Here is a 26,575-nt window from a genome sequence, read left to right on the forward strand (position 1 = left end):
GAAAGAAAATCCTCTTGCTGCGCACTTGCGCATGTCAATTGTGAATATACTTACTTACCAAATATATTCGTTTATCATGATACTGAAATTGACATTATCAAGGAGTACACATCATAGAAAATATGGACATTATCAAGGAGTACACATCAGAGAAAATATGGACATTATCAAGGAGTACACATCATAGAAAATATGGACATTATCAAGGAGTACACATCAGAGAAAATATGCACAAATTTAATTACAGACAAAATAATTAAAACACTCTATTTTGTGTGCATCTCCTGCCAAATCAGTATTTGTTGCATCTATATATACTAGATGATTAATAATGTAAATATGGTAAATTTTTGAAGAAAACCCCAAAGTTTTGTTAAAAAAAAAAAAAAAAAAAAAAAATGTTGTACCATTATAACTCAAAAATCAATTTTAATCTTCCTTTTGAGTGTTGAACCTTTAAGCACAATTTCATAGAGATCCATTCCCTTATACTTAATTTTAGTTTCTTGTGTATAATTTGGAGTTTAGTATGACGTCCATTATCACTGTACTAGTATACATATGTTTTAAGGGGCCAGCGGAAGACCGCCCCAGGTGCGGGAGTTTATCGCTACATTGAAGACCCATTGGTGGCCTTCGGCTGTTGTCTGCTCTATGGTCGGGTTGTTGTCGCTTTGACACATTCCCCATTTCCTTTCTCAATTTTTCTTATACTAAAGTTATTGTCCGGAAACCAAATATGTCTTCTTGGAAACCACTACGACATGATTAAGCATTACTCGAAAGCAAATTTTTGACATGCTTGTATTTCCCATTTCCATTCTCAATTTTATTTTGCTGCCATATAATGAAGAAATGACATAAAACGACTGTGTACAGACTTACCTGTGCGGTTTGGGAAGTTTTAAATGTTTTTAGATATATAAATTAAAGTTAAATTCATTTTGCATATCTGAAAGATAAAATTGTTATTGGTGAAGATCTGGGTTTAAAATATTTTTTTTGTCCTCTGCTTGAACAGATATTTTTTTTATCAATTTGGAAATTGATTTTTTTATTTATCAAAAAGAAAAATACCATACCCCTCCTGCCAGAAGTTCAATGATCATTCCCAAAACATTTTCAATCTGAATTTATTATTTTATTTTAGACAAAAACTATATGCGAATGTAGCCTAGACATTCGTCCTGAACATTGGTCCTGAACATGCATGAAATATTTGCCACTGGACGTTAAGCAACCAACAACCAATCAATATATAGGACATTGTCTTGGTATACAGCTGGCATTTAAAGTAGCGCCTTCCTCATATTAAAATTACGTCGAATTCACGTAAATTTAATACCCTGTCAGGACGTAACATTTTATAACGTTGTGACAACGTGCTTATAACTGTCATAATCCGAAATACATTTTGTTACGTCGTATCGACATTATGAGAACGTAGTGAATACATTGTAAAAATCTGGTTTTATGGGACGAATTGTTTGGGTATGTCATAATGAGTATTCCTGGACATATCATTCATCTTCACTAGAATATATTTACGATTTTTTCGATTCAAAGAAAAAACTCCGACCCCCTTTTTTCCCGCAGGCATAATTTGCACTAAGATGTCAAAGAAAATATGACAAATCCAATTTTAATGTTCTAATATATGCATTTTATATGAATATTTATTATCTAATATATCATTAAACTTTTGTCATCATTTATCACTTCGATTTCATAATCTTTTTTTTACGATTAGATTAGTGTAATGTTCAGCAGTACTCGGGTTTTACCGCTGAATACTATGAAATGTCTGAGCATGCGCACTTTTGCCGCTTGATTACCGTATCACCATTGTGATACGGTCTAATTAGTCAGAGGCTGGACGTCAGGATCGGGTAAATCTGTTAACGGAATTTCATTGGTTATAAATACTATTTAATGGCTGCTTCGTGGTTGCTTCCGGAATGATTCTGGGGGAAATGAAGGCCATACTAACGTCTGATTGGCTATTATTGAGTGGTATGCATTATGTGTCAACGCGTCCGTATGTGCGGTCGGATAAAAATCATGATAGTAGGTAATCGGTATAAATTGTAATGAAGTGTTCATTTGCTATCGTAAAGAGCTATTATATAATAATGTTTATTAACGAAGCACTGTCAATTTAGTGCAATCAATTAAATCAATACTATTCTGTGATAATAAAATCATGTTATCTTGAAATTATGTTGCAATTTTGGTACGAGGCTGTATATTTATGTATCATTGATATACGTTAAAAATAGAACAGTAATACACACAATCTACACTTTAAGCTGTACGTGTATTAAAACGATTGAATGATTGAGATACTTTAGTGTTAGATTTCTTCGTAAGCATAGATTTTAAATAATAAATACACAAAACGTATGCTCTAAGTATAAAAATAATAACCATTTATTTTTCATTGCTTGGACATATTGATTCGAAAATATTAAAATCACGGAATTTACCGGAGATGTCATTTCGTTTCTCGCGCTTTCATCGCTTCATTCTGGTGTAAATAAACAAAACCAGAAAAACAGCTAACTGATTAGAAGAATACAAAACTTACAAGGTGAGCAATATGGTTTCTTGTGTGCAAAGAAGCCTACACCAAGCATCACGGTATAGTTATCGACAAGGGTTACAGTGCACTATAGTGTCAGCTTTTGCAAGTTTACTGTTGACATCCCATACTTTGTATTGTGCATTATTGTCACTAAGAAACAATTATAAGTTGCCAAGCTTGACAATGCATGGTAATAAAAAATCAAAGCTAAGTTTACAGAAAAAATAAGAAAAAAATGTCCTTAGGTGAACGAATTTATATCAACATAGCTGTATACAATTGTATATTTAACCCCTCCAGCTGGACGTCCTCGACTTTAGAGGGATCCCGACTATAGATGATATTATTATTGAAGGCAGCAAATTATACGATCACATCTTATTTCCTTTAAACCCAAAATACTTGCAACACAGCGAGCTCCCAAAAGATGTTCGCATGTGGGGTAGACAGTTTGATGGAATTTTAACAATAACTTATGATAAATAAAGATATACTAATAGAACTCATTTATATATAAAGATGGAAATCGACTCAAGACTGATTGTAATGAAATACATTTCAGGGACCTACCTCTTTAAATATATTTTCCTGATACATGTGTCTAAAGTTTACTTAGTGCATTAAGCAGAAATCAACATAATCAGCTTCTTCCTCATTTTGAAAAATCTAGATACCAAATTACACCATCGAAAATTTTGTGAAATTTTATATTGAAATTGAAGGTTAGGCTAAGGCAGTGGGCGACAGTGGGCGACGCCGGTTTCTTGTTGTGTTTAACTTTAACGACTAGTAATTAAGTGCTTTTAGAAAAATACTTGATTATAATTTATAATGAGACGTTTCCGTTACTCATTATTTCAAAAGGGATATAAATCTATACTACTATATCAATCCTTCTTTCAACAAAATTGATATTTTTTCCGATAATTGAAAATTATTCGTCGGATACGATTAAATCAATTAAAATAATTGAACTTTGATCTTATATTTTGATTTCATTACACGTTTTAGTTTTTCAGAATTTATAAATGCACACCTTTATAATGTGTATATATAAACAATGTTACATAATGTACAAGGTCTAATCCCAAGAAATACCCGATCTATTTATAAGTCATCTGAAAAAAGAAATTCTACGTTAGCAATATATGGTAATAAGTTATATTACGTACGGTGAAAACGTGTACCAATAGCGTGTTTCCGCTATTCCATTCAATATCAAAATGGTTTCGAATTTAAGTTGTATTTTTTTTTGTTCTCACTCATTCATTACCAAATTCTCTGATTTAAATGAATTTTATTTCAATTTATTTTGTTCATTTTATAATAATTATTTTAATAATGTTTTGCGAGGATACAAATCTCTAAACAATGTTTCGAGAAAGTAAACAACGAATAAAAATAAATAAGATAATCTCCGAATGTTATGGAACGACCGTTTAACTTCAAAATTAAAGGGGGGGGGGGGTATTGGGTTTTTTTTTCTTTAGCAAACACATATTGTGATCCCCCATTTTGGAGAAAAATATATTGTGATTAAACAGATGACAAAACAAGAAAAAAAAAAAAAACTGAATCCAAATTTCCCCCTTACCTGATATATATGTAGTGTTAAATTTATTTCTGTTTCTATTCCAATGTTATTTTCAAACAATCATGGTCTATATAGATTTCTAAAACGGACCCATTATTTTCAAAAGGGATAGGCCGGGGTTGGGGGAAGGGGGACTGGGCGATTACGATATTTATACAAATAAAACCCGATCAACTGTTTATCGTTCTTTTACTGGTCTTTTCCCTCCTCCCGTAACATACAATATTTAGGGGATTTTTTTTTGGAGAATCAGTTGTCCAGCACATGTTGTTAATTATCATAAAAATAAATATAATAAACGACAATAAATGTCCCACAAAATGCACATTAAATGCTGTAGAAATTAAAATATACATGAAATAAAGCGGATATTTTTTAAGTAGGGAGACATAGCTACAGAAAATTTTATTAGAACATTTTCTACTAAAAAATAACTGTTTTTACAATCAAGGGGTGCAGGTGTTGGGTTGGGGAAAGGATTGATAGTACGCGACGCTCTGCGCTTTCCAATGAAGCCGTCACTTTAAACACATGTATTCATGCAATGATCTGTAAGCACGATCTAAAATATACAAGACAAAGTTTTCATTATTAATAATGTACATGTATGAAGTTATATTTTTCTATTTGTTTAATTTATGAAATCATCATTCAATCAAGAGTCTGATTGTTCTTCTATGCTTGTATACATGATGGATATTTTAATTTTTCCATATTGCCCCGTGTGTGCCCATTGATTTGAAAACAGTTTATTACTAATATACTGTAATTCCTAATATATTCTATCCTATTCTATTAAAATCTTTTCTTTTCTAACCTACCATCTATTTTTTTTCTGTTCTTTTATATCCTATCATTTTCTATCCTGTTCTTTTCCATTCTATTATATTCTAATCTATTCTAGAAATAACCAATCATATTACGTCTAGATGACACACAAACACGTGGGACGTTGTTTGTAAACAAACAGCATTATTCTGTAAACATGACCAACTATTCATCTTACTTAATAATCATATTGTGTATAAGGCAATCTTAAGTTAAGATCTTACATTAATATTGTGTACAAGACACAAGACTTTAAGCTATATCAAAATTCGGATTTCAAAAATAAAATTAAAGCATGAATTACCTCGACGAGCTTTAAAACACTTGTTTGCGATATTGTCATGTGATATAATGAGTCATTTTCTAAAAATAGACATTCTGTGTTACATATATATATCACTTCTTATGATTCAACTATATATATGTAAATTGGACACTGTAAGGTAATCATTTTCTTTATAATATAAAAGTTTTCTATATTATCTTTTTTGCCCATTGTCTTTTTGTTAACTATAAACGTACAGTGTGCATCGACTAAAACAACTTGATTGGAATATGTTAAGGTCTTATAATTTTTTTGGTTGGGTACCAGAATTGTAAAAATAAAAAAAATTAGATAAACCGAATTTCAATATAAATCAAATTACGAATCATATATAGTTGATACGGGATTCAATCTTAATATTTTGGAGGTGGCATATGTAGTTCTATTTTTAATCTGCTATCATATCTTACATTTACATAACATAATTAAAGAAACTTGGCATACATCCAAGCATTGTATTGATCGTGTTTGATCATTACCTATAAGCTTTAAATTTAGTTACTTTCTTTTAAGAACGTTGTGCAACGTTTCGATAGCATATTTATTTTATGATATGAGCTAATTTTAGGTCTTTCATTATCATGAAATATAAGTAACTTTAGTGTAAAGGTCACGGATTCATTCAACAGGACCTCATCCATAAAGTAAGTCACTTACCAAATACTCTGCGTTTATATATTTTGTTTTATATATTTCAAACAGCATCGGTATCAAAGGATAATAAAAAACAAGCGCTCGGTTGGTGAACTCAATTCTCTTTTCCCCTTTTTTAGGGGGGGGGGAGAGGATATTACTTGTTTTCAGAAATATTCTTTAATTTCTAAACTTTTTTCATCATGCCTTATACACAGTTATTATTGTTAGCTCTTAAAAACATATTGTTTTAAAGATAAAAGACATTTTGGATATATATATATTATTCTCTGTGGTTAATTATATGAGGAATTTCGTTGTAGGTTTGATTGTTGTTCTGTATAAACTAATTTTTCTGAATACTATATAATATACAGTTTTGACGATGTTAACTCCTTAAAAAACTAAGTTTTTATTCTATCAATAAACATGTATTTAGATTTTTGAGTTTTGGCACAGTTGGTCCAGATCGGGGTAAAAAATTTAACTGTGTTTGATTTCAACAGAACTGTAATATATATAGGAGGCGTTGAAATGCTAAATTTAAACCTGTATTTATTTTAAATACTAATTAGATAAACACACATTGAGGTCCAAAGGGTCCTAAACCAAAGTTTTGTTTAATTTTCTTCGATATTCTGATTTTTACAATGTTTTAGTGGTTAAATCATATATCATTTTATTGATTTTAATTCAAAAATAGATATAACATCATATCTTATTTTAGAGCACTATTTCTTTTTGTGAAATTAAAAATGATTTCAGGAAACAATTTTTTGGGTTAAATCATTATAGAAAACTATTTGCATATTATTTATTCTGTTTAAGTTATTTCCCTTTGAACGGAAAATTAATTAGTATATGGATAAAATTAAACTGTGTTTCATTTCAAAATAAATTCAGTATATACAAGGTTCTATCAGATGTTGAATCTAAACCTGTATTTGAATATTGGAATTTTGGGCCCAGTTTTCAAGTTGGTCTAAATCAGGTTCTAAAATTAAACTCTATTTAATTTCAACAAAAAATGAACAAATGGGGTTCCGAGTTTGAAGTGCTGAATCTAGACAGATTGGATTATAAGCTCCCTTATTAAATTGGTTCACATAAAGGTTCACATAAAGGTTCACAGGGTTCCAAAGTAATTTTTTTTTTGTTATTTCATCAAACATAGTACTTAAATTTTGAATATTGGACAATAACAGGTAAATATCCAAATTCAAAATGTGCAGTTCTTTCACCACAATATTTTGTGACACAAATCTATGCTGTGATTAATATTCAATCACAATCCAAATTCAGAGATTTTTTTTAGCTTAGCAGTAGTTTCCATACTTACTTAACTGTTCAGGGTTCGACCTCTTCAGGAAATTCGATTTGCTGTCATTGTAACAGCCTAATGTTAAACATACACTTTATATTATCTCTATATATTAAACTTAAGATCCTTAATTAAATAAAGTAGAAGTTGTATGCTATTTTTGATCCCAAAATTGTTACATTAAAAGATACGAAAAATGGTCAAACATATTTGTAAAAAAACAAAAAAAACAAAAACAAAAAAAACCCAGTTGAGGATGGATGGAGCAGATAGTTTGGGTTATTTTTCTTTCATGATGGTTACAGACAGGTATTATAGCTAGTTCACTTTTATTGACATTATGATGCATTTTACTACTTAAATTTTCCTATTTTTATTTCTAGATTTTTCTGCAATTATGTGTTGTACAGAAACTTCAGATATCGTTCAACAAGGAAAACACCAAAGCAGAGCCATTGATTCAAGAATGTGCGAACCAAGAATATTCCAAAGATCATTTAGTGATACTGGACAAGGGCCTCTCATGCTTTCTCGTTCTGTACAAACTGACCTAACACCAGAAAGCACGTGTTTACCAGATTCAGACGACACGCATAAAATTGATATGACAAGTGACACAGATGACGATAAAGGATATGAAAAAGTTTGCAGTGACCTGAAAGAACTTAAAGATAAAGTCCAACAACTGACTTCATCAATAAACCTTTCGCGTCCAGCGCAAATACCAGAAATTGTAAATAGACTGAAAACATTAGCCAAAATTAAAGATCATTCAACAAATTTAAGACAGACCATAGAAAGACTAGAAACAATGGCTGACAAAACAATGTCTTCGGATGTCGAACACATTATAAACCATCAAGAGTTTACGTCAATTTGCTATGGTACTGCTTTAAACAATATTGACACCGCCAGTAAAGTTCAAAATGAATCAAGCTTACAACAAAATAAAAAAAGCTACAACGTACTTGGCGATTTATTGCGAGTACACATTTTCCCACAGTCTAAATCACAATTTTTTCCACTCAGTTTAAGAACTTATTTTGAGAGTTTTTCAAGTGACACACCAGTATCTCACGGCGATTCAATGTCAAATGAACTTCTGAGAGTGTCATCGTATAGCAATTTCCCACGAGACATTAGTATAAATCTAATTAAAATGGCTAAGACTGGTTTTTACTACATTGACGGAAGAAAAACAAAGTGCTTTTCCTGTGGAATTACATATGACAGATGGAAATCGGGTGACGATCCTGTTGTTATACATAAAATGCTATCACCATCATGTGCACTCCTAGCCGAACCCAGATTCTCATCGTCTGCAAATCAAGAAGAACAGACAACGGTTGTTCCGAATAATACTGATTCTACTGTTGATACAACAACTGTTTCGAGTCAAGGTTTGAATCAGTCAGAAAATGCGCCATCAACATCTGAGCCTAGATTACAAATAAGTTCATCTTACAATGGTACCAGCAATGTACAGGAAAGACCGGGAAATCAAATACGCTCACCATCTAATAGGGACAGAACTAGCTCTGCAACGGGGAACGAGAATAGTCAAGAAACACAGACATCCAATGAAAACCATAATGCTACTGGAACCAGTTCATGCCAGCATGACACCGAATTTGAATCACTTGGAATACACCTAGAAAAGCCTAAGTATCCTAACTATGCCTGCTTGACTGTTAGAATCAGTTCCTTTGAAGGCTGGCCGTCATATTTAGACCAATCACCACGTCAGATGGCTTTGGCTGGTTTTCTGTTTGCTGGTTACCATGATTACACAAGATGCTTTTTCTGTGGTGGAGGACTGCGAAACTGGGAAGCAGGTGACGATCCATGGGTTGAACATGCCAGATGGTTTCCGAAATGTACTTTTCTAAAACAAAACAAGGGAGAAAAGTTCATTCACGCCGTTCAGAAAAGACAAGCTGAAATAGTAAGTAAAGATGTTAAACACAATTAAATTAACCCGAATGTACATTGCTAAGCAAATCATAAAAGCAAAATTATGGTAAAAAATCCCGATTATAATGATATCAATGATAAAAATGATAACTATGATACTACAACTTGACAAACATAAAGATGATTTCAATGAAAAAACGAACGTTCTTATCCGTTTACGTGCAAATAATGAAACCCCCTCCCCTGAAAAAAAAAAAAAAATAAACCCCAAATCGGAATTATTTTTAGTAATCAGGGACTTTTTATGGAGTGCAATGCGATTTGATGTGTGGTAGATAAATTGTACATTCCGATGGTGTTCTTTTTTGGATCAATTACATGGTTGGTTGCTGTTCTTCTGAGTAACAGTATGCAACATGCCGTTAGATTGTTTTCCAAAGAACACAAAAGATTAATACCAGTTTGCTACATTTATATTTAATTCATGAGTTCCTAAATTTTAATCATTGACATTTTTAAAATGGACTTTTTACCTGTTTCAGGACCGAGAAACCAATGCAACAAATGACAATACACAAGAGACAACATCGAGAGCTCAAACTTCTTCCTCTGCTGTAAATACCAGTACTACTAGAACAACACACAATGACATATTACAAACAGTTGCAGCTAGAAGTGTCATTGAAATGGGATATACAGATCAACAGGTTATAAATGCTTTTCAGCATCTAACGACTTCCGGAAAAGGTATGAACTCTTGCAATTTTATTAGATGTGTAAAACGACATGATACGAATGATATATAAGAAGATAAAAGCATTTTAGATTTGCAGCCTTAAGCACAATCGCAAAACTTCACAATTAATAAAATGAAATCAATATTAGTTAAAAGAAATGAAAAAAATGAACAAGTTTATATTTCACCTTTATGAATCAAAAACAGATGTTTATAGAATTGGTGAAATTCACAGCTGCTGCGCAATACTTCTTGTTTTGATCGCTTACATAAAATATGCAATATCATATAATTATTCATAATCATTTCAGATATGAACAGCATATCAGCAACAGACGTTATGTACATTTTACTAGATGATGAAGCTCATCCTCAACAGCAAGGAGCCACATCAGACGTGACTCAACATGAAAAAAATACGAACACGGCAGGTGACCACAAATCAGATAGTACCAGTACTCAGAGCAATGGCTTAGACAACACAGTAATTGAACAGAATTTACTCTTTGATGGTATGCTTTCTATTTATTTTCTTAATTTTGTAAACAATTAAATTGCCAAAAGCAAGGATATATACAAAATTAAACTATAACAGATATTTCAGATTTTTAAGTAATACCTTTCAGCAAGTAAGTTCAAAACTATAAAATGAAGAATTTCTGATATGACATTGAGAAGTTATTGAACTTTTTTCTTTCAAATAGCGACGGGCGTATCATGGGCTCATGTCGCAGCTGTTTATTGATATAGTAAAATAAGCACAAAAATATTAAAAATTTGCAATTTGACATTAGAACTGACTTTCTTCTTTTTTCTTGGCTTAGATAGTATGAACTAGCAATTAAACAAGAACAAGAGAGCATTTTACATAAATACAGAAACTCTATTTTTTCTTATTTCAGATACAGAAAATCTGATTGAGGAAAACAGACAATTGAGGGACCAGCGACTCTGTAAAGTGTGTTTAGATCTAGAGGCATCCATTGCATTTCTGCCATGCGGACATATTGTGTGTTGTATTGACTGCGCTCCTGCCATGAGAAAATGTCCCGTATGTAGGACGTATGTGAAAGGAACTGTAAAAACTTATCTTGCATAAGTTACTTTTCAGCTATTCTATAAAGAAAATGATAACGATGACTACCAAATCAACCTGCAATTAGAAAATGTCCCGTATGTATGAGATACGAAACAGGAAACGTAAAAACGTACCTCGCATAAATTATAATTTTGTGGATCCATATGTAAAATGATTCAAATGACCACCAAATCATATTGGAAAATTAATGTTTAAAATTACTTTACTATTATTGAAATTTATAATTTGTGTAAGTCTATTGTATTGTTGTTTTAACATGTTTTGATGGTTCATAATTTTTATTAATACAATATAATATATTAGTATTGTAATATGTTTCAAATACTAATATAACTATTTTTGACGATGCAGATCTTAAATAGTCTTTAGTTAACTGTTTAATTGTTAATTGGAGTCTTTAATAACTGCATAACTTTCATAGACTCATCATTGTAATAAAGAGCTTTGTATATTCTTAAGTCACGTGTCTATTCGCCATCTTATTTCCTCTCGATTTCCTTCATAGTTAATGATAAATACTTTTCGAAAGCTTTTAAGAAGATGATAGGAAAAAAGCACTTAAGAGTTAAACATAAAAAATAACCTAAAAGAAATATCAGTGTATATCTATCGTGATATATGTCAAGTTTAGATGATACCTTTTGTTAACGATCACAGTTCATCAATTTCGAATGTTCTAGATATTGATTTATATATGTGTATTTATCTCATGACTGACGCATTCACACTGCAAAAGTAGTCAGACGTTTATGATAAATGCATCAAATTTATATCTTTAAAGTGAGGATGAGATAAAGATGTAAAATAGATTTCAGACATTCGAGAAGTAACTTGATTTTAAAACGATTAGTAATGAAACTGGTTCCTCATAGGCTATGACACTATTTTATCAATGTAAATCTCTTGTGTTCAAAATAAACATGATATAGTCCAAGTCTTTCAGAATTATTGTTTTAATTTATTCATTTGTGTTGTTGAATGCGTACTTTGTTATCCTATTCACCTAAATTATGTTTAATCTTGTTATTGTTATTCTTAAGGTTGATTTTATATGGATTTTGCTAGGGCATGATATCATTATGATATTTGAAAATGTTTAAGACTTTTGATACTTTTTTTTATTATAACATGTATAACTCGGGTAATACACTCACTTATATGTCTTGTTTTTAAATTACTTGTGACTCACTTTATACATGGTCACCTGACATAACTGCACGAGAAAAATGCACGTGCTGTTGTTTTTTAACCATTATTTTATATCAGTATTTGTTAATATTGTAACTTCTTTCAGTATTTTTGTCATTGTTCATATTTTAATATCCAATTGCAAATATTTGTTATTTTTTTTATTGCTGTTATTTTTATTAAATATATTTGCCACTGTGTTCACCAAATAAAATTACTCCTGTGTTAATGAAACATTAAAAAATACTATTCAGAAGATTCAATTTCCGATCAATTCAACCATAAGGATTGACCAAGATAATTTTTAACATCCCTGTAGTTCTGCCGTCCGTTGGAACATGTTTAACTTTTGTGAAAGTGGATTGTTTAAAAGGCTCTGCATATGTTTAAATTCGTAATTGGTACGGTGAATTCGATACTTCATAACGGAAGAATGCCATATACTCTGTATGTTAAAGGAACCCTTGGGATAACGCATAAGGGTTCTGTAGGTTGCTTCATATTTGAATGTCTTCCGCTTTTTAATACCTCTTTTTCGGTAAGGTCAAAATGTTACGCTCTCGTCTTATCGACCTACCTAATAGATATTACGATGTTCCTATTGAGGTAATAGATAATCCATCTTCGTCTTATATATATATAAACTAATTGCAAATGGATTACTACCTCTATCAAATTTAGTTTAATTTCATGTGGGCGTTTTTGCAGTACCGACATATCATATTGATATTTATTATTTAAATGATTATTCATGAAACATTTGCACTGGGCATTGATTAAATATGTTTCGTTGTTATTCTGAAATCCATTGTTTATTTGCACTACCGAATTCTTAACTTTGATGTAATTGTAGAATGTTTTATGAATATGTGTGATGCGCTCTGAAATCTAAGCCAAGCGTCATATATATGTCGACTTAAAATAAAGTTCTTATATTGAACTGATATTTATTATCCCATGTGTTCTTATATTGTGAGTACATGTAGTTAATATATTTGGTATTATCACTGCTATTCATGCATGTAGTTCATCGATTTGTTATTATCGTTTAGACACAGTTTAACGATTTTTCATTATCGTTAATACACAGTTGATAAATATTTTTTTTTATTATTGTTAGTTCATATTTGATATGGTTGTTTATTATTCTTCCTTTATCATATACTACATGTTACCTCAGATAAACCATGCGTTGTGCTATTGAACTATTTGTGATGTCTGTTCAAATTGTCTTATAATTAAAAGCATTATTGTTATACATGTATGTGTTTTTATTATATTTTCCGAATGTAAATTGTACATTCCAATTTCTCCAAGGAAAAGTCATGAGCTGGCATCACTCGCTTACATGGATTAATTTTTTCCTTGCTCAGGAGAGGGTTATTTTGTACATCTATCAACCTGTACTTCGTCTATCCATTTAGCAGTCAATTTGTTCCTCCATCTATAGTCATTGTAGACTGGTCCGATAGTGGTCTTAAATTTCAAGACGTTCGTCTGGCACATGAATACCGTACAGGTAAAGTAAAAATATTTCAAATTTATTCTATAGGGCTGCAAAGTAGGATCGTTAATATCCCGTCCGATTAGAAAGGTGTAGGTAGAGTACTGTGTTTGCACAGTAATTGACTTTTATATGGTCCGTGGTTGGCCTGTTGCAAGGCTTAATTTCTGTCTCTATCCAATACAATTTTCTTTTTAGTGGCATCGGAATTCTTCCCGCCCTATATCCCTGTCGAATACTTTGACTGTACTTCTCTATTGGTCTATGTCAAATTGTTCTCTTCATGTACATGCATTGCCATTAAAACGTAAAGCAAACAAAAACCAATCAATAAATCAATCGTATACACACATTGGGCAGTACTACAGATACAAGCTTACTGATATTTGGTGACAGACTTTTTTTTTTATATAGAAAACAGTCATTTACCTCAAGCTTATATTTCTGAGGATGCAACAAACAATTTAGAAAAATAATTTTGTCGATAACTTTTTTTGTTACGAAGGAGATGTACAGTGAATATGTTCCTTTGTTCTGCGGTTTGTATGATCTGCCGACAATTATATTATTTGATTGTGAGTTTCTCTAGATCTGTAATGACTACTATTGCTTGTTTTTTAGCTGTAATTCTGTCAATTTTATCGGCATTCATTTATCATTTTAAAAACGCCGAAGGTTTCGCATGCCATTTACCCAGGTTCAACCCACCATTGTTTTTTTTAAATGTCCTGTACCTAGTCAGGAATATTATAGCTGTTATCAAATAGTTCGTTTCTATGATTGTTGTCGTTTGTGTTTTGTTGCACTTCGGTGTTCCTGTTGTTCTTTGATTTTTGGTTTGGAACTCGGATTTGTTTTTACTCAACCGATTTATGACTTTTGAACACCAGTATACTACTGCTGCCTTTAATTGACATGTTTCTGCAATAGTCAAAGACACAACAACTGTTTAAATTATTTTGATATCCGCATTTTGTTTGTGTGTTATTTTCCACTTGTTTGATTTGATCAATGCTGTAAAAAAGAGGAAGAAGATAAGGTGTAAGGAGCCTCAGGCCTTTGTTCGTCTTGTATGATTTTTAATTTTAGTTTCTTGTGTATAATTCGGAGTTTAGTATGACGTCCATTATCACTGTACTAGTATACATATTTTTTAGGGACCAGCTGAAGGATACCTAAGGGTGCAGGAATTCTCGCTACATTGAAGACCCATTGGTGGCCTTCGGCTGTTGTCTGCTCTATGTAGCTTTGACACATTCCCCATTTCCTTTCCCAATTTTATGTGTTAAAATAGTATTAATATACAATGGAACACCCATGGAATTTTATAATTAGGGTCTAAATAGGGTTTACAGTTGAACAATGGGACAAAACCACGTTAAAGTTGTAAAAAACATAAAAAATAGAGACAAACATAGATCATTCATAAAAAAAAATAACATCAATGGGGAGCTATTGCAATGTAAATAAAGAAAAAAGAATTATAATACAATTTTTATAATAGAGAAAAACTACTTCTGACATTAAAGAAAAAAGAAATGAAGAATCCACATCTAGCACCTCGAGAACTTGTCAATTTAATATAGTTATCCAGCTATTTTAATTTGTTTAGATATATTTATGTTTCATTGAACTTATTCACTTCGTTTTGATTTCCTTATTGAAATGTTTGTAGGCGTTTGACAATCATTTAACATCATTAATATATATGTGTATATCACGCCTATCATTTTAAGTGTATTCATCATCCATTGAGACGGTACAATATTTAGTTCAAATGAAATGATGAATGAGTCAACAACAAAATTTATTGAGCAAGTGTTTAATTATAAATTTAAACCTTGGATGGTACTATTTCTGTGAAAAATATCAAGTTTGATGATTTCACACTAATTAGTTAAACTTACTGTACCAAGTCAGGAAAATATCTTATATTCGGTGTGTGTTGCATTGTCGTTTGGTTTTTGGTGCCCTTCAATGTATTTCGTAGTTTTCCTCTGATAGTTGATGTGTTTCCTTCGGGTTTAATTTGTAACCTGGATTTGTTTTCACTCAATCGAATTATGACTTTCGAACAGCGGTTTACAACTGTTGCCTTTATTTCCTCATAGACCTTGACGCTATTTATCTAGTGTTACTCTTCTATGGACAAAGTATAGTCAAATCAGAACTTTGATATAATTAGTTTTTTTGTTTGTTGAATGTGTTTACTTCTGTTATTGATACTCTTTAGGTTCACAGGGCATATTATCATGTTCTTTGATAATGTAATTGTTTAGGACTTCTGTTTGTTATAACTCAGGTAAGATACACAGTATTTTTTTTTTTTATAATTTCATAACTTGTGATTCGCTTTATATTTGTTATACATGGTAACTCGACAAAACTGCACGAGAACAATGTACGTGCTGAGTTTTAGCCATTGTCTTATATTCACATATGTTGATACTTTATTTCTGCAAAAATATTTTTATTGTTATTAATATCCAGATGCTAATATTTTTTATAACTATTATTTTTTATTGCTGTTACATACAGTTGCAACTTTGTTTACCAAATTGCATGACTCTTTTGTTAATGAAACATAGTTGTCTAAGATACTTGTAAAACTTCCTGGATATCTGCCGTCCAGTGGAACATGTTTAACTATTGCTATAGTGGAATTGGGCTATGCAGATGGTTAAATAAGCAGGCACGTCCCGCTGTAATTAGTACGTTGAATTCGATACTCCATAAAGGAAGAATTCTATGAACTCTTTATGTTGAAGGAAACCTTACAATAACTCATAAGGGTTCCGGAGGTTGCTATATTATATTCGATTTTTTTCTCTTTCTGTAGTACCTCTTATTCGATTAAGTCAAAATATTCAGCGCCTCATGTGTTGTTATATAATTTTCGAATGTCAATTGTCATGATTGTATATTCCAATTTCTTTAAGCATGAGTCCTTGGTTATCATCACTGGCTTAAATAGAAGAATTACGCACTTGTTCCAAAGGTGTATTTAACAACCTCTTTCCACATACCATCGTTTGTCTATCAACCGGTCGATTTGTCTTTCTATCTCCTGACTTTGAGCCTTTCTATTAATGTTCATCCATTTGACCCTTAGTCCGTCTTAATTTCTGACATATTGTTAGCAAGATGTCTGATCTTTTTGAACATGTGGTACCAAGCTTGTTATTTATAAGCGATGCCACAGAAATTTGACAAGTATAATGACCCAGAACTTATTAACTTTATGTTTACCGCATACATATAAGCATTGCCACGAACTATTCTGAATCTTAACCTTCCAGAGTTTTTAGTCTTACTCAATACTGCAAAATCTGTAAAAAAAAACCAACATAATTTATACCAATTATTAAATATTTGGGTTGTCCTCCCTATGTTTTGAGTCAAGGCAAGCACACTTAACACCAGGGCGCTTTTTACACATTTTATTTCGATTTCTATCGAACAGCGGTATACTACTATTGCAGATATATATATTGCATATGTTAATTCTTGTGCATATTCTCCATTACCTTTTTCACATACAATCTTAAGGGGTAAATTACTTGCTAGTCAATAACATTTTCAGAATAACTTACGTCCAATGTTTTTCGTAAGATGTTTGGAAATCGACAACATATATTATAAGTAATGAAATTAGTCTAGTCTTACCAACATCATCATTCTCAAGTACTGACTGAAGTATAATGAGTTTTACTTATTTCTGAATATTTACTCCTTAAACGTTGCACTGTAACCTGATTACATTGTGTATTTTCCATATGTGCAATTTGCGCACCCAATGTGCTTAACAGCATTATCATACTACGTGTTTTTTTACATTTTTAATGTCATTGAAATACCGAGGAGCAATTTGCCTTTTGTGGATTTGGAAAATTGTTTATCTTTTAGTCTACATTTTCTGAGATTCAGATAATAATGTTTAAAATTTTAAACGGTCGTATATTGGTATGACGTTGGCGTGGTCGTCGTCGTCGTCGTTCGAAGGCATTTGATTTTCGCATTATAACTTTAGTATAAGTAAATAGAAATCTATAAAATTGAAACACAAGGTGTATGGCCATAAAAGGAAGGTTGGGATTGATTTAAAGAGTTTTGGTTCCAACAGTTTAGGAATCAGGGGCCACAAAAGGCCCCAAATATGCATGTTTTCTTGGTTTTCGCACAATAACGTTAGTATAAGTTAACAGAAATCGATGAAATTTTAACATAAGGTTTATGACCACAAAAGGAAGGTTGGAATTGATTTTGGGAGTTTTGGTCCCAACAGTTTAGGAATTAGGGTCCAAAAAAAGTCCAAAATAAGCATTTTTCTTGGTTTTTGCACAATAAGTTTAGTATTAGTAAATAGAAATCTAGGGAATTTTAACAACAGGTTTATGTCTACAAAAGGAAGATTAGGATTGATTTTGGGAGTTTTGGTCCCAACAGTGTAGGAATTAGGGTCTAAAAGGGTTCAAAATTAAACTTTGTTTGATTTCATCAAAAAATGAACTATTGGGGTTCTTTGATATGCCAAATCTAACCGGGTATTTAGATTCCTAATTTTTGGTCTACATAAAGGTCCAAAGGGTCCTAGGAATTAGGGTCCAAAAGGATTCAAAATTGAACATTATTTGATTTCACCAAAAATTGAATTCTTACCACGTATTTAGATTTTGGATATTGGACCATAATAGGTAAATGTCCAATTTAAAACTTTTAAGTTTAAGTTTAAGTTCTTAGACCACATTCATTCTGTGTCAGAAACCTATGTTGTGTCAACTATTTAAATCCAACTTTGCCCATTCTGTTCAAGGTTCGACTTCTGCGGTTTTTTAGTTAATTAGTCCGTATAGTTCATTTAAACAGATCAGTAGATGTCTTCTCGATAAGCTTGCCTTCACGATTCTGTACCAAATCTTTCATTATCCAATCGCAACATTTGACAACCGTTAGATTTTCTTTCGCAATTTGTTTTTAGATATACAGAATGACATATAGGATCGTGAAGGAAGTCGTTGATTCTAATGATTCTTACAATTATTTTGTGTGAGTATAACTAAAATTTTGGCAAAAAAAAATAACTTGACAAAAATTAACGGATTTTGGAAGCCAAGGCAAGGTTAACAAAATGTTCTGTCTCTAAGTGCGTATAATATTTATTACATAAGCTACTGGTTTCACCGTTTTGACTTACAACTACAACTGTTTAACTCTCCGTATAAATATTCTGTTTGTCAATCGCCTTTATCCAGATTTACTTTATGTTAACAAAATAAAACATGTACAATAAATGTGAATGATACAGTAATCTCTTACCCAAGTTACAAACTAGGTCATTCACCTGTGTAACATGTATGTACAGATATATTTATATTATACTAGTATAAAATAGAAAAACGAAATGTGGGACACAGCCCGAACAAAGCGCAGATAACTGCCGAAGTCCACTAATGTGTTTTCAACGAATCGATATAATCCTCTTTTGAAATAAAGAGGTTGTAATAAAGAGGCTGCTTATTTGTAATTACGCCATATACATGGTATAGATGCGCAATTTTACCCAAAGCAAGTGTAGCGTGCATTTAAAATTTCTAATACGTAATAAAGGGAAAACGGTACTATTTATTCTTCCATAGGCGACAATACTAACATTTTCTAAATTTACCAGTTTTTATAATAAAAACCTGGATAAAACAGTTATGTGTGGTGTTAGTACTTTATTACTGTATTCTAAAAATTGAATCCGAATAGTATCATGACCAATTTCTAACGGAGCTTGTTTATGTTATCCATGCCCACCGTCATTTTGCACCAAATTTATGAAATTCTGAAAGCCTTTTCGAATAATTCTCTAGAAAATATTTCAATGGGTTTTAAAATTCATATTTTAAATTTACACACTACAGTTAGTCATAGATAAATAAAAAAAAATATATTGTACCTTTACATCCAATCACAGCTCTCCTAAATTGACTTCCTTCACCTGTCTTGGGTACACAAAAGGCAAACCTTATGCTGGGGAAATGTAATACTACCGTTTTCCCTATAACAAGGATGTACGACATGGGTTTTTGTCATGATGAAGATGCACATAGTTGTTGACATGTAGCCGTCAACTTCATTTTATATTCGTAGGATATATGCGCTTTTTATCAGGACAACCTTTCAAGATAGAGAGTTCGTGATTAACGAGGAATCTATTCAATAAAAGTGTAACAGGATAAAGTTGGAACAACTCCTCTGAAGTGTAAATAGTTATCAAAGGTACCAGGATTAGAATTTAGTACGCCAGACGCGCGTTTCGTCTACATAAGACTCATCAGTGACGCTCATATCAAAATATTTATAAAGCCAAACAAGTACAAAGTTGAAGAGCATTGAGGATCCAAAATTCCAAAAATTTGTGCCAAATACATCTAAGGTAATCTATGCCTGGAATAAGAGAATCCTTAGTTTTTCGAAAAATTCAAAGTTTTGTAAACAGGAAATTTATAAAAATGACCACATTATTGATATTCATGTCTATACCAAAGTGTTGACTACTGGGCTAGTGATACCCTCGGGGACGAAACGTCCACCAGCAGTGGCAGCGACCCAGTGGTGTAACAGACTCATCATCCATGATTTGATTGATAACATATTAGAACCTTAGATTAGAACATCTGTGTCTTTTGTTAAAAGTAAATTCCTGTAAAATAAAAAGAAAAAAGAAAAAAAAAACTTATTTTGAATTCGTTATTAACCATTACTTAGTTTTAAATGACGAAAATTCTAATCTTAGCAAATTAGAAAAAAAGAGTTAGAATTAAATTCCCACCACTACCCTTAAATATTAAATATTAAATATATTGATTTTTAAAAAAATGTTAAAATTTCGTTTTGATTTTGCAATAGTCGGAAAATTCTAAGATTATCAAAAGTTTGAATTTAAGAATAGCTAAGCTGTTTTTTTGGCGAAATTTTACAGAATTTTGAAACCCCAATGCTCTTCAATTTCGTTAGTTATTTGGCTTTTTTCCATGCTAAGTCTGATTGAATACTTGACTATCTGGGTATAGTCTGAATATGTTATCTGGACAAATGCTCGACGTGGTTAATTCTGGTTTTGAATAGTATTCTTGAATTGCTGTCAAGCATCTTTTTATTAAAAAATTATGAGTGACATCACCACAATTATACAGTATCTGACGGTCGTTTTCCTGGAAATATAGTTTTCTTTTAATCATTCATATGATAATATAAGCAAGAGCAGTTGCTGGGACAAAACTAATGTAGAAATGATCTAGACAACAACATGACAAAAAAAAACCATCAAGAAGTAACTACTTTATTCAATGATATAGCAGAGTCAGATTTGTGGAAATGGTGGTGGTTTGTGGGGGGGGGGGGGGGGGGGGGTGTTTTGGATTTGATGTCCTTCTATTTTTCTCTATTCTTTATTAGTTTTGGCCAATATTCGCTATTTTTAATTTTTCTGTGCTTATTCTTTATTCTAGTCTTCTTTTATTCGTCTTTTTATTGCTGTGTCTTGGAAAGTGACAAAAATGGCGTTAAAAATTTTATGACGATAACAAGAGTCACCAGATGAAGTGAGAAATCAAAGTCTCCATATATGTTGTTACTTTCTTTTTATAAAATAAATTAGAAAAAGACAGCTAAAAATGAACGGATTAATTATCGGCCTTTACAAGGCAAATGATTGTACTACCTGTATTTAACAAATTAACGTATTGAAATTTGCTCATATGAAATTTAAACAATAACATATGATAAATATATTTTCCTGATACATGTGTCACAATTTATTACCAAAGTTTACTAAGTGCATTAAGCAGAACTCAACATAATCAGCTTCTTCCTCATTTTGAAAAATCTAGATATAAAAAACAGCATCGAAAATTTTGTGAAATTTTATATTGATATTGAAGGTAAGGCTAAGGCAGTGGGGGACAATTGTTGTGTTAAACCTTAACGACAAGTAATGAAGTGCTTTAAGAAAAGTACTTGATTATAATTTATAAAGAGACGTTTCCGTTACTCATTACTTCAAAAGGGATATAAATCTATACTACTATATCAATCCTTGTTTCAACAACATTTCTATTTTTTCCGATAATTGAAAATTATTCGTCGGATACGATAAAATTTTGATCTTATATTTTGATTTCATTACACGTTTTAGCTTTTCAGAATTTATATATGCAGACCTTAATAATGTGTATATTTAAACAATGTTACACAACGAACAAGGTATATCCCAAGAAATACCCGATCTATTTATAAGTCATCCGAAAAAAAATATTCTACGTTAGCGTTCTATAAATATAGATACTATTAGTTACATAGTGTGCTAGTGACCTAATACGGTATATATGGGGTCAGTAAATTCCATATGGGGTGAGAGCGAAGCTCGAATCCCCATATGGAATTTACTGACCCCGTATATACCGTATTACGTCACTAGCACACTATGTAACGAATTTATCTTACCGACTATCTGAACGTGTGAAATTAAGACTAGTGATTCTCAAAATGAGCAAGTCTTCAATACTGTTAGCGCTAAGAAAATACTTCCATTGATCCTACAAAAACAGATGCCAACAATAACGACTTGTAAGGTTTAAATGTGTTTTATGAATTTGTTTCAATCTTAATCATCAATTTCTTCGTCTGTTGGAACATTTAAGAATTTTTCTCAGTACCGTTTTGTTTTTACAAAGGGACATAACACCATTACTAACCGTGTATGAAATAAGCCCCGCCCCCTTCTTACCTAATAAGGAATATAAAGGGACGTAACTCCACTACTAACCGTGTATGAGATAAGCCCCGCCTCCCTACTAACCTAATATCAAATATACACGGTTTGCACGCGGACGCTTTCAACCAATCATATTCCTGGAAATGTATAGGAGGTAAGATAAATTATTTTATCGACATATGCATACACCATTAGTGTGGTATCAAAGGTAAGCTAAAATTAATCAAAACTGATGCAATATATGGTAATGAGTTATAATACGGTGAAAACGTGTACCAATAGCGTGTTTCAGCTATTCCATTCGTTTCGAATTTAAGTTTTTTCTCAATCATTCATTACCAAATGATCTGATTTAAATGAATTTTATTTCAATTTATTTTGTTTATTTTATAATAATTATTCTAATAATGTTTGGCGGGGATACAAATCTCTAAAAAAAATGTTTCGAGAAAGAAAACAACCAATAAAAATAAATAAGACAATCTCCGACTGTTATCATGGTTATGGAACGACCATTTAACTTCAAAATTATTTTTTTTTCTTTACCAAAAAATATTGTGATCCCCCAATTTGGGATAGGCCGGAGTTGGAGGAAGGGAGGAGGGACCGGCCGATTACGATATTTATACAAATAAAACCCGATTAACTTTTAATCGATCTTTTACTGGTCTTTTCCCTCCTCCCGAAACATACAATATGTAGGGATTTTTTTTTGAGAATCAGTTGTCTAGCACATGTTGTTAATTATTATCAAAATAACGACCACAAACGACAATAAATGTCCCACAAAATGTACAATAAATGCTGTAGAAATTAAAATATACATGAAATGAAGCGGATTTTTTTTTAAGTAGGGAGACATAAGTGCAGAAAATTTTATTAGAAGATTTTTTTCCAAAAATAGCTGTTTTTTACAATCAAGGGGTAGATGTGTTGGGTTGTGGAAGAGGTTGATAGTACGCGCTTTCCAATGGAGCCGTCACTTTAAACAATTGTATTCAAAGATCTGTAAGCACGATCTAAAATAGTCAAGACAAAGTTTTCAAAATTATTATTGTACATGTATGAAGTTATATTTTCCTATTTGTTTCATTTATGAAATAATCATTCAATCAAGAGTCTGGTTGTTCTTCGATAATTGTATATATGTTATAATTGTAATTTTTTCATATTGCCCATGTGTGCCCATTGAATATTTGAAAAGAAGTTTATAACTAGTATAATGTTATTCCTAATATATTCTATCCTATTCTATTAAAATCTGTTTTTTTTATATCCTATCATCTATTCTTTTCGGTTCTTTTATATCCTATCATTTTCTATCCTGTTCTTTTCCATTCTATTATATTCTAATCTATTCTAGTTATAACCAATCATATTACGTCTAGATGACACACAAACACGTGGGACGTTGTTTGTAAACAAACAGCATTATTCTGTAATATGACCACGTATTCATCTTACTTAATAATTATATTGCGTATAAGACAATCTTAAGTTAAGATCTTACAATAATATTGTGTACAAGACACACTACGTTAAGCTATATAACAATTCGGATTTAAAAAAACAAATAAAAGCATGAACTTCGACGAGTTTTAACATACTTGTTTGCGATATTGTCATGTGATATAATGAGTCATTTTCTAAAAATAGACATTCAGGGTTGCATATATATATAACACTTCTTATGAATCAACTATATATATGTAAATTGGACACTGTAAAGTAAGCTTTTTCTTGATAATATAAACATGATAAAAGTTTGCATTTTTTTTCAACAAATTTATATCATCTGATAACAGTTCATTGTTTCTTTATTATTATGAGGCTGACTTCATGCAGGAACTTCTTAGGAAGAAAGATAAGAAGTTAGCAATATCCTTTAACTCTAATTTCCGCTATATAGATGACGTTCTTTCACTAAACAATTCAAAATTTGGTGACTATGTGGAACGCATCTATCCCATCGAATTGGAGATAAAGAATACTACAGATACAGTTAAGTCGGCTTCATATCTTGACTTACATCTAGAAATTGACAATGAGGGTCGGTTGAAAACAAAACTTTACGACAAAAGAGATGATTTCAGCTTTCCAATTGTGAACTTTCCATTTCTAAGTAGCAACATTCCAGCAGCACCTGCATACGGGGTATATATCTCCCAATTGATACGATATTCCCGTGCTTGCATTTCCTATCATGATTTTCTTGATAGAGGGTTACTGCTCACAAGGAAGCTATTAAACCAAGAGTTCCAAATGGTGAAGTTGAAATCATCCCTTCGTAAATGTTACGGACACCATCACGAGTTGGTTGACCGTTATGGAATAACCGTTTCACAAATGATATCGGATATGTTCCCTACGTCGTAACTACAATTCCCTTCCCTTTCATGAATGTGACCTACCGAATTAGACTATTTACCGGATTTGTAATCACATAAGCAACACGACGGGTGCCACATGTGGAGCAGGATCTGCTTACCCTTCCGGAGCACCTGAGATCACCCCTAGTTTTTGGTGGGGTTCGTGTTGTTTATTCTTTAGTTTTCTATGTTGTGTCATGTGTACTATTGTTTTTCTGTTTGTCTTTTTCATTTTTAGCCATGGCGTTGTCAGTTTGTTTTAGATTTATGAGTTTGACTGTCCCTTTGGTATCTTTCGTCCCTCTTTTATCTATATTATCTTTTATGCCCTGTGTTTTTATTTTAATTGTTAACTATAAACGTACAGTGTGTGCAACGACTAAACAACTTGATTGGAATATGTTAACATGGTTAAGGTCTTATCATATTTTTAGTTTGGATACCAGAAATGTAAAAATAAAAAAAATAGATAAACCGAAATTCAATATAAATCAAATTACTGATCATAGTTCATTGATACGGGATTCAATTTAATATTTTGTAAAATCTTAATATTTTGGAGGTTGCATTCATAATCTGTTATCTTGCATACCAGTTCTAACAGGGGTGATCTGAGCCAGATCACCCTAGTTTGAGTTTCTTTGTTATGCATGCCTTCCTTTGTTCTGTAACATTTTGGCGGGAATGTCAAATCCACTATAAAACTTATAATTAAATATACAATTATACGGAAAAGACTATCTATCAAAATTAACGTAGAAAACATCCAGTGTATATGCTGGGATTCGAACTCAAGACCTTTAGCATATCACGCCACAACACAACCACTACACCAGGACGACTGGATATGGACTATCAGTAATTTATCATACTTAAAGGAAACAAGAGTGGGCGATTTTTTTTCTTCAAAAAGTGGCGAGTTGACATTGTTTAATATCTACTTATCGGGGGTCAAACAGGGTATAAATCATAAAGTAATGTATAAAGTATATTATAATGGTTGTGTGGCGTTCTAAACTAGATTTTATGAATTGTAAATGGTTTTTCGTTTAATCTTAATTTTAATATTCAAGATAAAAAAGTGACCTTATCATACGTTGTCTTTTACCATTTTTTGGGTGTATGTTTCTCTTTGATCTTATATGCTATCATAGACTTCTACTCATTGATGTATTTCAGATACACAGAGAGGATCATACTTTAAAGGGAAGATCTATTCTTATTGTTTTAATTGCTGATTATTCATGGACATCACTTTTAAATTCATATTATGCAAAATTCCATTTCTTTGAGTACGCACGAACATAAAATTGTTGGTAATTTAAGTATGTCCATTAGAGACTTATGTTAAGGACAAGAATTTAATTGTGTAATTTAGCTCTTTTTTGACGTTATATATGTATAATGATTCAAGACTTAGTACTTTTTTGATATATTGTTATATTGTGTCATTTCCAATCAGTTTAACTAACTTTAAATTCTTTTCAGAACAAGCTTATAGCCGCTTACAAGATGTTCCGTCAAATGCTGTAATTGATACTTTGACAGAAAAGAACCTGATTGGTGATTGCGTTGTTCACTTAGGACTTTAATTGTGTCTTAGCATTGGGAACATTAGGAGTACTTTATACAATTTTCCTAGGGATGTGAATGGTCAGGTTCATGATCTTCTCATTAAATGGAAGAATTGCAATGAATCCAAGATGCTGAAACTAACAG

The 26,575-nt window shown here is 31.7% G+C and overlaps 2 protein-coding genes across 3 annotated transcripts in view; one reads left to right on the plus strand and one right to left on the minus strand.

Annotated features, from left to right (window-relative positions):
• Window positions 1-26,575, minus strand: part of LOC139498898 (uncharacterized) — a 332,230-nt gene that overhangs the window by 181,468 nt on the left and 124,187 nt on the right. The gene's annotated exons all lie outside the window — the stretch shown is intronic.
• Window positions 5,366-13,482, plus strand: LOC139498886 (baculoviral IAP repeat-containing protein 7-like). 2 transcript variants are annotated; one of them, XM_071287473.1, is made up of 5 exons: window positions 5,366-5,449; window positions 7,669-9,230; window positions 9,742-9,946; window positions 10,247-10,447; window positions 10,838-13,482. In XM_071287473.1, the coding sequence occupies exons 2-5, from the start codon at window positions 7,683-7,685 to the stop codon at window positions 11,032-11,034; spliced, it is 2,151 nt and encodes a 716-aa protein (XP_071143574.1). In that variant the 5' UTR covers window positions 5,366-5,449; window positions 7,669-7,682; the 3' UTR covers window positions 11,035-13,482. The 2 variants fall into 2 exon arrangements, with proteins under 2 accessions (XP_071143574.1, XP_071143575.1); XM_071287474.1 differs by lacking the exon at window positions 5,366-5,449 and having other exon boundaries at window positions 7,648-9,230.

The sequence above is a fragment of the Mytilus edulis genome, chromosome 12 (genome assembly GCF_963676685.1).
Source record: "Mytilus edulis chromosome 12, xbMytEdul2.2, whole genome shotgun sequence".
In the NCBI taxonomy this organism is placed as follows: domain Eukaryota; kingdom Metazoa; phylum Mollusca; class Bivalvia; order Mytilida; family Mytilidae; genus Mytilus; species Mytilus edulis.

What these genes read in the sequence shown, in the direction of transcription:
- LOC139498886 (XM_071287473.1), top strand. Translation starts at nt 7,683, where the DNA reads ATGTGTTGTACAGAAACTTCAGATATCGTTCAACAAGGAAAACACCAA. An exon ending in AGAAAAGACAAGCTGAAATA is followed by an intron (nt 9,231 to 9,741) that starts GTAAGTAAAGAT and finishes TACCTGTTTCAG; the next exon opens with GACCGAGAAACCAATGCAAC. An exon ending in TCTAACGACTTCCGGAAAAG is followed by an intron (nt 9,947 to 10,246) that starts GTATGAACTCTT and finishes TAATCATTTCAG; the next exon opens with ATATGAACAGCATATCAGCA.